At 43.6% G+C, this 13,389-nt stretch overlaps 1 protein-coding gene across 1 annotated transcript in view; it reads left to right on the plus strand.

Moving 5' to 3' along the window:
- Nucleotides 1-13,389, plus strand: part of Crb1 (crumbs family member 1, photoreceptor morphogenesis associated) — a 144,524-nt gene that overhangs the window by 93,124 nt on the left and 38,011 nt on the right. Inside the window, 5 exon segments of the mRNA XM_013017298.1 lie at nt 2,661-2,873; nt 2,876-3,619; nt 7,992-8,539; nt 10,265-10,430; nt 13,046-13,194. Of these exon segments, the coding sequence (XP_012872752.1) occupies nt 2,661-2,873; nt 2,876-3,619; nt 7,992-8,539; nt 10,265-10,430; nt 13,046-13,194 (1,820 nt within the window).

Consider the following 13,389-nt stretch of genomic DNA (forward strand, 5'->3'; position numbering starts at 1 on the left):
AGAGAGCAGCCATGAGCAGAGAGAGAGCAGCCATGAGCAGAGCAGAGAGCAGCCATGAGCAGAGAGAGAGCAGCCATGAGCAGTCTCGGGGAAGGCGCCCTCCCTTCCCCCCCCACCTGCCTGTCACCCGGGTGAAGTGGCCTCAGCTGGAGAAGCATAAAGAGATCCCAAGGTCCTCAGAAATGGCAACATTAAAGTCTCCACCAGGTTCAGAGGACATGGAACAGATCAACACCCCGTGGCCAAAAACTTCCTGTTCTCTCTGTGAATTCTTTTCTCCAAATTCTCGTGACCCAGGAGCCAGAACACTCAGTGGTCTGGAGGCAGAGACGGTTGAGGTAGAGAAAGAGGCAGGAGAAACTTCCCAGCCTTGGCCCTCCCATGACAGCCTGAAGTTGACCTGGCAAAGATTTATTTGATTCTATGTTGCATTATGTGACCCACCATTTTAATTAGTGTGTGTATTTGTGTGTGTTATAAGTGCTCAGGGCTTAATTATCCACATGTGAGCAAAGAAGTCATCATGGGATCTGGTGGAGAGGCAAAGAAAATCTCCCCACTCAAGACGTTAACTGTGAAACACACAGCAGTCTACTCTGCTTATGATGAGTTATTGGAAATGCCGCATTTCTGTTTGCTTGTTTTTATATCTGTTGATTTATTTGTTTACTTTGAAACAAGGTCTTGCATCATAGCCCAGGCTGGCTTTGAACTTGTGATCTTCTTACCAAAGATTGTAATGACAAAAATGTGCGACTCTTCCCAGCTGAATTTTCTCTGAGTGCTTATTGATTAATATTTTTTCCAAATAGTGTAGAAATCAAATTTAAGCAGCATACCCTCTAGTAAGTAAGTTTAAACTTTTCACAGCATCAGTTATTAAATTAAACATGCATTGGAATGCTCCTTTAGAACTCAGTTTTGTCTGTAGTTTCTGAAAGTCCAGTTCTCTGTATCTATCGAGATGATGGAGTAACAGAGCAGCACATTTTCATCTCTATTCTTTCCATTCATCAGCTTTTCATAACATGTGTCACTAATGCTGTGTTACGATCACTATTTCCACAGCGCTTGCTTAATTTCTGTAACCATAGTTGTGTGAAAGTTATCCAAATAGAGATTAGAAGTCCAGTAGGTCCAATTAAGAGTCTAAATGTGTGAGACATAAATGGCAGTAGATAGTCAGTGATTAAATTACCTCAGTTAACTTGGAAGTCCATGTAAGAAGAGAACTTTGAACTCTGGATCAGATTAAATGCATTATATAATATTTAATACTGTAAGAATGCCACCATGAATCATTTCATTTTTAAAAAATCATGACCACTTTCTAGGCATTCAATTGTGGTTAAGACATACAAGGAAGAACAGAACAAGCATTTTATTTATTTATTCGTGTAACTCTCATCTCAAGAGAATCTGCACTAATTTGTTATCTATATAAGTCTCTCCTTATGAAAAATTTACAATTTATGGGACACTGTATGTGCTTACACTTTCTAATTTTTCTCTCTTAGTGGCCAAGTACTACTTGAAATTTGTCACTAGAGGGTTATTCTTTGGCTTATTGCTTCTTACTGACGACGGACACTTACTGAGAACTTGTTACAGAACAATTTGTTGTGAGCAGTGTCACATCATCTTTATCAAAGCTCTGTGGCATAAATGCTGTGATGAATCCCATTTTGTGGATGAGGAAACTGAGGCCTAGAAAGTGAAAGTGTGCTTAAGACCATGCTTCCTGGCTGTTTACCATTGGCAAAAGCACCCATGGAACTGTAGAATAAAGTGGGAAAATAAGATGGATTTTTAAAAGCCTACTTAATTTAGGATTAAATTGTTAAAATGCTTAAGGACTTTAGACTTTGCACTTCCCAAACCTCAATCCTCTGTGACAAAGAACTAAGAATATGAGCCTTGAAAACCTCAAATGATTTGGGTAAGTAGAAATGTTATCACTTGAATGAGGATGTTAGGGAATTGAAAGTACTCTACCTAGGTTAATTGTTATTTATGCTCTTTGTTCATTTGTATCTATGGTCACTATTTTTCTTGCTACTTCACTTAAATAAGTTCTGATAATTCTATTATTAAGTATCTTTGTCTTAGAACTAGGGAAAAGACATTAAAAAAAAAGTTAACAGTGCAAGTAGGAGTTTGTTGTGGGACAGATGCCGGGGGTTAGACTAGCATCGTGCGGGAAGCCTCCCGTGCGCTCTGAAATGTGTAATGTCCAAATCTGTAGCTGAAAAAAATTTGAGATTAGAAATTCCATGGGAATCCGGAGGCAGACAAGACAGAAGACAAAAATCACCACCGCCAGGTAGAACGGCGTGAGACGACAGAGCAGTCACACGGCAGGAGACCACACGTGCGTCATTAGTAGCTGGGATCCCTTTGGAAGCAGCATTTATGATCTATCCCGTCCCTGGCTGTCTGGCAATGGGGGGCAGTGCACCTGTCTTAGAGGAAGAATTCCACGTCGTAACTGCTCTTCTCAGCCCACCCCATGTGGGAGGATGGCCCTCATTTGAAGTCTCTTGGAGGATTTGATTTGACTCTGTTATGGTTCTAAGGCTGACGGGCTGGGAGACTATGTGTGAGAATGTTGTGAACATGTCTTCCTCCTGAATTCCTGTAACTGGGATCTATTGTGTGTTGCTTCACAGGAATCCACTGTGAAGGAGACGTGGACGAGTGTTCATCGAGCCCCTGTCAGAACGGCGGCAGGTGCCAGGCCTTGCCGGCGGGCTACACGTGCCACTGTCCAGTTGCTAACGGTTCTTGGCCGTCTTTCGGGGGAGAGGACTGCGCGCAGGCCCTCCTGGGCTGCGCTGGTGGCCCGTGTCTCAATGCCGGGCTGTGCATCCCGCACCTCGGCATGGCCAGCACGGGTTCACCTGCCTGTGTCCAGCGGGCCACGCGGGGGCCGTGTGTGACACGGTCACCACGCTTTCCTTCAATGGCAGCGGCTTCCTGGGGGTCCCAGGAAGCACAGGTAACACCACTGGCTCTGCCTGCCACCTGTCCTTCGGGTTTCAGACCGTCCAGCCGGATGCCCTGCTGCTGTTCCGAGGCCTCGGAGACACGTCTGTGGCGCTGCAGCTGCTCCGTGGGCGCATTCACCTATCCATCCACGGCCACAGCCGGTCAAAGGCGCACCTCTCCCTTCCCCACACCACCAGTGATGGGGAATGGCATTCGGTGCAGGTGATGTTCGGGGAGACGGTGACCCTGGCCCTAATCGATGACATCTGTAAGGAGAAATGCACTGTCGGGGCTCCCCTGGAAAGCAATCACTCAATGTGTGCTCCCCAGAACTCTTTTTTGGGTGGGTTACCGACTGGAACAGCCAACCATGGCGTCTCTCTCCTGAACGTCTCTGATGGACCATCCACGCCTCCGTTCATCGGCTGTCTCCAAGACATTCTGTTTGACAGGACTCACATTACCCTGGAGAACACTGCCCCTGGCTGGTCATTAAACATCCAGACGGGCTGCCTGAGAAAGGACTGGTGTGCAGGGCAAACCTGTCAAAACAGAGGACGCTGCATGAACCTGTGGCTGAGTTACCGGTGTGAGTGCGACAGGCCTTACACAGGGCCTGACTGTCTGAGCGGTGAGAGAGGGCTGGGCACCAGCACACAGAAGGGGGAGGGCAGGAACGGAAGCTGCTATTGCTGCTGGGAAACCCACAGCCTTCTAATGAGAAAACAAAGGTGCACTGGGGTGTGGCCATTTCCAGGGCATCTGCAGGAGGTTAGAGCGCAAGCCACACAGTGGTCCCAAGGGATGAGCAGAGAGCTTCTGTCCATGGGTTTTCCACCTGTGTTTATAAAGTACACTTAGAATTTTACCAGGTGCTGTATATATCAGAAACTTATTATGAAACCAGGTGCTGATGGCTCACACCTGTAATTCTAACTACTCAGGAGGCTGAGATCTGATCACAGTTCAAAACCAACCCAGACAGAAAAGTCCATGAGATTCTTATCTCCAACCAACCACCCAAAAGCCAGAAGTGGGAATGTGGTTCAAGTGGTAGAGCACCAACTTTGAGCAAGAAAGCCAAGAGCATGAAATCCTAAATTCAAGTCCCTGGGGGGGGGGGAAGAGGGGAGAGAAGAGGGGAGGGAAGAGAGGGGAGGAACAGAGGGAGGGAATAAGGGATAGTGAGAGACAATATCATAAATCTTAGTTGAGGAAAGTCTCTTTGGTAGGGAGAAAAGAACTTTTGGGGACAAAATGCCCAATGCCACATAATAGCACAAAATACCCTGTGGTTAGTAAATTCTCAGCGAGCTTTCCTACCCTCTTCTCTATGCAGTTCATACCTGCTCCAAAAATCATGTCTATGTTTAGGAAATTAGCGAACTATGAATTTGACTCAAAAGGTAACTTTTACAAGATGGTCTTGAAGAACACAGATAGTTGGCTTAACTCAATTTTAAAAATAAAGGAAGAAAATGCGACCAGTACAAACACCAAAAGTTGCTAGAGGTCATAATTAACGTGATCTTGTTTCTCTAGCAAATCATGAAATATATTTCAAAATCCTTTATTTCCTACACCATTCCAAAGATTGCCATTGATAGTGATCAATACATACCTGTGTCTTCTCATTATAACCATCAGGCTTCAAAAAAATGTCTGAGTGGTGTTTCTATCAGTCTGCTTTGAAGTTTGGCTGTAATTTACTCCAAGTCAATTGTCTCCTCTGCTTTATAGGACATAAAATTAAAACCAGTCTGAGCGCATACCCTACTCTGCATTCAAATGGCTGAGAATTATTAGAAACTATTCACGCTTCCTCCTTGACCACAATATTCATTACAAGCCACGGTCCCACGTGACCATGAGGGACGGCATTTCCCGCTCTGAGTAAGATTTTAAGTGGAGTGGCAAGTTGTCTTGTCATTATTTCTCGAGGAGAAAAAAGGGGGAAATTATGCCCAGGGTTATGGTTCACTTTTTGAAGAAAAAAATTTAATTGACCCAAGGCAATATTTTTACGACATCTACAAAATAACAAACAGATGCCGACTGGTTTGGACTGGCCTCCAGATGCAGTGAATGGAGCTCCTGCTGACCGTGGTGGACAGGGTGGGGGAGGGAGGAAGAGAAGGCAAGGGGAAGGGGGGATGGGAGGGGGGAAGGGGAAAGGGAAGAGGAGGCTTGCTGTAGGGATTCAAGAGAGGTCAGTCCAGTGGGTTCTGGTTTTTTTTCCCATCTAGGGAAATCATGAAATGTTTTTAACCATGTCCCCGAATTGGCTGCACCCCTTCTAGTTAGTCGCACCCCCCCAGCCCAGTTTCTTTAAACCCTCTCACTGTTCTCACTGAGAACATTTGTGTCACAACATTACGCATCGGGAGGGAGTCTTGTAAGATCATGTCTTTTCTAAAAACTGATTGGGATGGGTTTAAGGAGAACTGTTTGTCATGTCTCTCCTTAGTTGTAGAGCTAAAATGTTCCGTCCTGGCTGTTATCTCTGAGGAATGTTCTCTGGGTGTTTATTCACTTGTAAGTGATATTCAACTGTAGTAATGAGAACTTGGAGTCTCTCCGTCCTTAGACGTGTATCGTCCCCACAAGGGAGATGGACTGAAGAAGCACACCCTTCACCCAAATCATGGGGAGCACTCACACGTGGTTTTTCTAATAAGGCACATATATATGGAAAGCAACAGCGGATTAAAGGGGTGCTCTCACTGGCTGACTGAATGCAAAAGTTGATATTCTCAAAATGGTCTCGTCCAGAGTGTTCTGAGCCAGGTTTCCCTGAGCTGAGCCTGCACGGCTGTGGGTAAAGTGGTCTCTCCCTATGTCCTGGTACTGTTTTGTAAGAACGCGGAGCTGGCTGGTGCTTTAGCATGTGTGCATCGTCTCCCCAAGGTGCACGTGTTTTATCTTCATCGGTACAAGCTAGACTTGAGAACCAGACTTCTCATAATTCTCTAATGACTCCCCTTTGAATTCGAGTTTCTTGGGCATAGAACTTGGGCATAGAATTCGAGTTTCTGGGGCTTGAACTCAGGGTCTGGGCACTGCCCCTGAGTTTATTTTGCTCAAGGCTTGCTAGCACTCTTGAGCCACAGCTCCACTTCCAGCTTTTTTGGTACTTAATTGGAGATGAGTGTTTTCCTACCCAGGCTGACTATGAACCGTGATCCTCAGATCACAGCCTCCTGAGTAGCTGGGATTACAGGCGTGAATCAAGGCACTCGGCTGTGGCTGGACTTTTTTTTTTTTTATAGCATCATGCCTGCTACATATAATGGCTCAAACCTCTGCTTGAGGAGTGGGCAGCTCATGTCTTCCATTTTGACTCAAGTTCCCAAACAATTCTTTCCCTATATCTATGAGAAACTAGATCTGCTCAAAGCTTTCATGTGCCAACTACACTGTAATTCTTGAAGATACATTGTATAAGCTTAACATCACTTCTTGAGTCAATTTAAATTAAACCATGCTCCACACGTGATTAATTGGAGATAAGAGACTCGCAGACGTTAATGCCCGGGCTGGCTTCGAACCTCAATCTTCACATCTCAGACTTCTGAGTAGCTAGGGTCACAGGCATAAGCCACCAGTGCCTAGCTTGATGTGCCTTCCATTTATTCACATCAAACCTCACCTTGTATCAACCGCTGAAGCTTGCCAAACTTACTTCTTTTTCCTGCTTCTTCTGTACCTGTTATCCATCTTCAGGGCACGTTACTAACATGTATGAAAACCAGACCTCCGTGTGCATAGTCAAGTCAGTCATACGTGACTTTGTGTGTTCCTAAGATCATGTAGCACTTTGTACCCTGGTACTACCTGCTTGTGATTTCTGAAGAATAGGACTTGCTTCTGGGGTGGTGGGGGGTGGGGAGGACCAGATCTGAGGTCTGGCTTTGAATCCAGATCCACAAAGTGAGGCTTCGGGAGATGTAGCTGACCGGCAGGGACCCACCCAACCCCTCAGGACGAGCAATGGAGGGAGCGTGTACAGCCTCAGAACTCAAGGGCTTCAAGAGCCAGGATTTCTTATTAAGTATTTTATCCCCTATAAAAGTGCCACCGTGTATTCTGAGATGTTAACCTCTTCAAAGAGGCTATTTTATCTAACAGTACACTTTGAAATTTACCTGTAGTTGCCTGGAGCAGGCGGTCTCCAAAAACAGATTCAAAAGCGCAGCATTCCTATAGGAAATCGTGTCAGAGATCTGAAAAATGTCGCCTTTATTCAGGAAGTCTTCAAACACAGGGAGCTCTGCATAAACCAACGTGTGTCTTACCTCCAGCCTCATTTTTACTGGACCCACCACGACCCCTAAACATGTTGGGTTGTGCTCTTTTTTTTCTGGCTAAGACCAGGATGAAACAAACATGAAGACAGCAGTATCTTCATGACAGTGTTCTTGTCAAGGTCCACGGTGATTTCTAGATCACAAAATGCAGTGGGCAAATTTCCAGTTCTCCACTGACGTTAGCTCTCCGTGAGAGCGCGGTCCAACCTTTCATGCTCCTGTGAGCTCTTTCCTCCGGAGGTGGCCGGCCATTTTCCCTGGGCTCTTCTTTTATCCCACTGGGTGTACTCAGTTTTTTCCTTTCCCTCTATCTAGTGCCTGGCTCAGTTCTTGCACTTCTATATAGATAGACAGACAAACAGACAGACAGACAGACAGACAGATAGATAGGTAAAATAAAGCCATTAGAAATATTTACTCTTTAGCCAGGTGGCTCATACCTGTTATCCTAGCTACTCGGGAGGCTATGTAGTTATTTTTAGAATAAGTAAGCTTAGATGTTCAGAAAATGAGGCTGGATCACTGGATTTGTTGTTTCTTGAGTAAGGCTGTCCTGAACTTGAAAAACAAAGTACAATTTGTGTGTGTGTGTGTGTGTGTGTGTGTGTGTGTGGTTTTCGTCTCATACTCTTTCTTACTTTTGAGTGCTAACATAGTTTTTTTAACTGGGCTTTTCCTCTCATTTTCACACTGAAGAGTATGTGGCAGGCAGATTTGGCCAGGAAGACACCACTGGGTACGCTGTCTTTCATCTTGATGAGAGTTATGGACAAAACTTCAGCATCTCCATGTTCATCCGCACACACCAAACATCAGGCTTACTTCTAGCTTTGGAAAACAGCACTTTTCAATATGTCCGCCTCTGGTTGGAGCAGGGAAGACTAGCATTGCTGACTCCCGGATCTCCCAAATTAGTAGTAAAAGTTGTTCTGAGTGATGGAAATGTCCATTTTGTATCATTGACAATCACGCCAAATGGAATAGAACTGTATCAGTCTTCACAAAGCCTGGGATTTATTTCTGCTCCTACATGGACAGTCCAGGAAGGAGACATGCTCTATGTCGGCGGCCTGCCTGACAGGCAGGAGACTGAAGTTCATGGCGGATTCTTCAAAGGTTGTATCCAGGATATAAGACTCAACAACCAAAAGCTGGAATTCTTCCCCAACTCAACAACTGGTGTGTCCCATCATCCGTCTCTTGTTAATGTGACCCAAGGCTGTCCTGGAGACAATGCCTGCAAGGTAGGGTTGTTTGTGTCTACTCGGTACACACCATGGCCTCATATTTATTTTTTAAGGTAAGTAATTGATTAAAATCATCTGTATATATGAAGACAGTGTTCCTGATCCATCTATCACCCAATAGTGTTTTTCAGCAAGTCTAGGGAATTTACAGTAAGCCATAAAATATTGTCTTGTCTTATGGTGTGTCAAACAAGCAAATTAACTCATTTGATGCCTCCCTCCCTTCACACCACAAACAGCAATCAAAATATCCAAGAGCGACATTGTTTTCATTTCTAAACCTTGAATGGCATTCTGGAGGTTTAGCTGAACTCTTCTTAGAAGATCTCATTAGCTTTTTAAACAAATCGATTTCTAGGGGCTGGGAAGGTGGCTCAGTGGTACAGTGCTTGCCTTGCATGCATAAGGCCCTCGGTTCAATTTCTCAGCACCACATAAGCAGAAAAAGCCAGAAGTGGTGCTGTGGCTCAGGTGGTAGAGCGCTAGTCTTGAGCTGAAGAGCTGAGGGACAGTGCCCAGGCCCAGAGTTCAGGCCCCATGACCAACCCCCCCCCAAAAAAAATCGATTTCTAACTGTTTTAAGAACTTGTTACAAAGGAGTGTCCTCAGATCTGTTTATGACTACAGTGCATTTTGGTCACTGTCACCTTTTCTATCGCTAACTTGAACTTAAATGTTCAGCTATAGATTTTAAACTTTTATTCAGTCAACATGAAAATCATGAGTGAGAGGTTAGCTTCTTTTTGCTGGTTGGATTTGCAGTCCACTGAAATATAACTTCGCAGGGCCCATGTTTTCTTTTACCCACTTTTTAAAAAATATTTTTATTGTAAAGATACTGTTCAGAGGGGCTACAGATACATAAATAAGGTACTGAGTACATTTCCTATCGAGCATTGTTACCCCTTCCTTTGTGAGCTGTTTTAAATATATGAAGTTGTTATCTCTAGGTGAGCTTTTGGAGGAAAAGAAGGAAATCATTTAATCTGTGTTGAATGTTTGTTGAGCTCCGATGGCCCTATACCAGGCTGAGCTCTAAACATCCACAAATGAATCCTTGTAGCTTTATCAAAGGAATACTTCCATTGGACTTTTCCATGCAATTCTGCGGAAGGACTAATGTATGAAATGGGCATTTTTATCCCCATATGCACTGTTAACAGAAGTTTCCAAAAGTCAGATAATTGGCTGGCTGTGTAGCTTTGTGGTTTGTTTAACATGTGTGTGTTTATCACACAGGAGGCCTTGTGTTTACATCTCAGAAAAGCAAACACACAAGTAAATAAGTAATTAGAAAGACAGATAATAGAGGAAGACCTCAGCTTCCTTATCTGCAAAGACAGCACCAATAGTGCTGGCGCAAGCATGCCTGGTAATTCACAATTTACTCAGGGCTTCACTGTCCTTTAAAATCCCTCCTCACGTAAGAGTTGATTTTATTTCTTCTCTCTCATCCTGTCTCTCTGCTCCTTTCTATTTCCTGGTCCTCTCTCCATCCCTCTCCTCCCTACTACTCTTTTGGACAGTCACTAGCTATGGTAATAGGTTTTTGCTACAGTATTAATAATGTATGTTTCACGATTACCAGGTAGGGAAATTGGCATTTTAATGGGATACATAGATTGTGATATATATAATATGTAGTTGTGTGTGTGTGTGTGTGTGTGTGTGTGTGTGTGTGCACTCACCTTTAATGTTTCCTGTGATGTCTTTTCCACCCAGTCTAACCCCTGCCGTCATGGCGGGGCCTGCTATTCCCTGTGGGATGATTTCTCCTGCTCCTGCCCCGCGCACACGGCCGGGAAAGCCTGTGAGGAAGTCCGCTGGTGTGAGCTCAGCCCCTGTCCTCCCAGCGCCCAGTGCCAGCCGGTGCCACAGGGATTTGAATGTAGGTGGTGCTCAAGTCCATCCGATGCATGTGGCACACGTTGCACTTGTCCCAATTGGAAACACAGAAACAGAATACAGGCAACACACCGAGACTACAGGAAACACCTCGCTAAAGACATGTGTGATTCCTCTGGGAGGGATTTAATAAACCTCCACGAGTAGTGTTCTAGAGCAGCCAGCTTAGCCTCTCACCTTATCGTGTCCTAGTAAGTGGAGTGCCAAACCGGAGAAATCACTGGTCATCTGAAGCCGATGTGTAAAGAATCATAGGCTGATGATTCTTGCCTTTCCTTCCTCATTCCTAGGAATACAGAATGAGTGTGTAGGGTTAGCACACTGCCGTTTATTAGCCGTGAGTCTTAGGCACAAGATCACCATTTCCTAAATTAGGTCCCCACCCACAAAACAATAAGAAGAAAGCCCACTTGGCAACTTTCCTTTGATGGGTGTGTGTCTACCTGCCCATCAGCAAATCCATCAGTACCCGGATGAGGCTGGTCTTGCCATTTCCCCCCCCCCCCCGCATGACAGTTTCCTGCAACCTCTCCCTGAAAACATAGTTTCTGCAATGCTAGGAATCTGCACTCTACATTCACAAGTTTGAATACACACATTTACCACACTGTCCTTTGTATCTTTAATCTCTCTTGAAAAAGATGCCCATAACTCTATATTACATTTGAATTTGAATCCCTCTCCCCTTTATTCAGAGACTTGGCTTGTGAATATTTGGTTCCAATTTTTTTCTCACAATCCAACACCACCTTTTTTTCCATTAGCAAATTTGGTTGATATGAACTTATGGACTTCCTTTTTTCCCCCTCTCACAGATTCTCTGTGTTGTTTAACTGTAATACTGAACACTGGTTGGGAAATTATGATGAGACTTACTTGCTTAGTAACATTGTAAAGTAGAAAATATCCATATTTCATTTGATAGAGGAGAAACTTTAGATACAGAGGAATGAAGTAGCATGATCAAAGTTACATAACTGCACAGTAGTAACCTTAATGTATACCATCAAATCATTGTTGGCTGACCTACTTTGAGATTCACAAATATCTTTCCTTACTATACGCAATGAATTCTCAACTACATTCTCCCTCTTCCTTCCTTCAATCATCTACCCCGCTCCTCCTGGCCCTCCTCTCCTTCAGAGGACTGTCACCATTTCCTGGTGATGCTTTTGTTGGGCTTTGACCTAGTCTTTCTCCATGGAGTCTATCATACATCAGTTAATTCATTTGCAACCACTTGTATACCACCCCGTGTATTTACTTGTAATTTATGGGTCAACTTTCTTTTTTTTTTGAAAATTCTTTATTGTAATTAAGTGATTGCATAATTTCACAAATGTCACAGTATTGTGGGATAGTGAATGCTTAGTTAAAGTCACAAACACATTCTAACTTTCATGGGGCAAATTGTCTATCGTAGTCTATAAATTTTATGAGTTCTATGAGCTTTGACAATACAGTTATTTCTTCCACATCGGGTGATATGTATATTCAACTTTCTTATTATGAAAACTTTCCTTTGGCTTCTGTTCCTCTGTTTCCTTACCTCCCATTTCTCTGCTTCCTTCTATAATGACAAAACTATCGATCTAAAAGAATTGTTCCCAATAGGCTTCTGATATTGAAACCACTGAAATCCTACTTCCTCCAATCTCTTTTCCCCCATGAATCAGACACTACTACTGCTATAGTGAACTCTCACAAGCCGAAGCCAGGGCTTAGCAAATGCCCCGTGTCATTATACCTGGCTTAACACCAACAACTGTCCTCCCAGCTACCCCGTGTAAATACACGTCCTTTCCCATTCTGTGATGCTTTGTTCTACACAAGTTCACTTATTTGTTTATCATCTCTTTCCTCACAAGAATATAAGTTCCCAAGGCAAGAGATTTTTCCTATGGTTTCTCAAGTTACAGTTAGCCCTTAGAATAGTGTCAAACATAGAATGTGCTGTCAATGAATATTTGTTAAGTGAGTAAATTGACTAACTCTTCATCAAACCTACTCCAGCCAGAGTTAGCTTTCACTTAACTGCTCTAAACCCTAAGTCCACCATCTACTTCCAACAAAAGAAATACATAAAATAACTTTTTAAAATACTGCACTCAAACAGTGGATTGAAACCAGATGAGAGAATGGCCTTGGGTCAGTACCAATATCCTGTTTAGACCAGGCCCACAGCGACTGAGGAGAGGAAAATATATTTACTTTCATGTTTCTATATTTTAAAATACATATTAAATGATCCTTATGAAATACAGTAAGGTATATAGACATTTGGGAACTTTTTTACAAAGGTATATACAGATTTATCGCTCAGATTTAAGAAGTATGACATCTAGGTAGGAAACGTGAAGAGTGTACCCTGGTTTCTAGTATTGTCTAGAATTTGATTTTTCTTATTCATTTGTAGTTCTGGAGATTCAACTAGAGCAGATGCTTTTACCCCTGAGTTGCCTCCCCAGTGCGGTCATAGATTTTAGAACCAATGTCTTCCATTGCTCTGAGAGGCTTATTAAACATGATTTATTAACCATTCACTTATTGTTATTCTATAGATAGAAATACCATAATTCCAGCTGTGATCTAAACCAGGGTACAAATCACTTTTCACAGTAGGATTCCAAGATTCAGAGCAGCCCAAGAGCAGTTCACACCTAGATCCACTTAGATCACCCACAGAGGCATCAAGAAGGAAGGAGGAAATCTTTCCTACAGCAATCTTAACACAACTGTCAAATCAAGTGAGACATTAATCTAGTCAAATAATACATCTAGGGGCTGGGAAGGTGGCTCAGTGGTAGAGTGCTTGCCTTGCATGCCTGAAGCCCTGGGTTCGATTCCTCAGCACCACATAAGCAAAAAGAACAAAGCCAGAAGTGGTGCTGTGGCTCAAGTGGTAGAGTGCTAGCCTTGAGCTGAAGAGCTGAGGGACAGCA

Source organism: Dipodomys ordii, unplaced genomic scaffold (assembly GCF_000151885.1).
Source record: "Dipodomys ordii isolate 6190 unplaced genomic scaffold, Dord_2.0 Scaffold35, whole genome shotgun sequence".
Classification (NCBI taxonomy): domain Eukaryota; kingdom Metazoa; phylum Chordata; class Mammalia; order Rodentia; family Heteromyidae; genus Dipodomys; species Dipodomys ordii.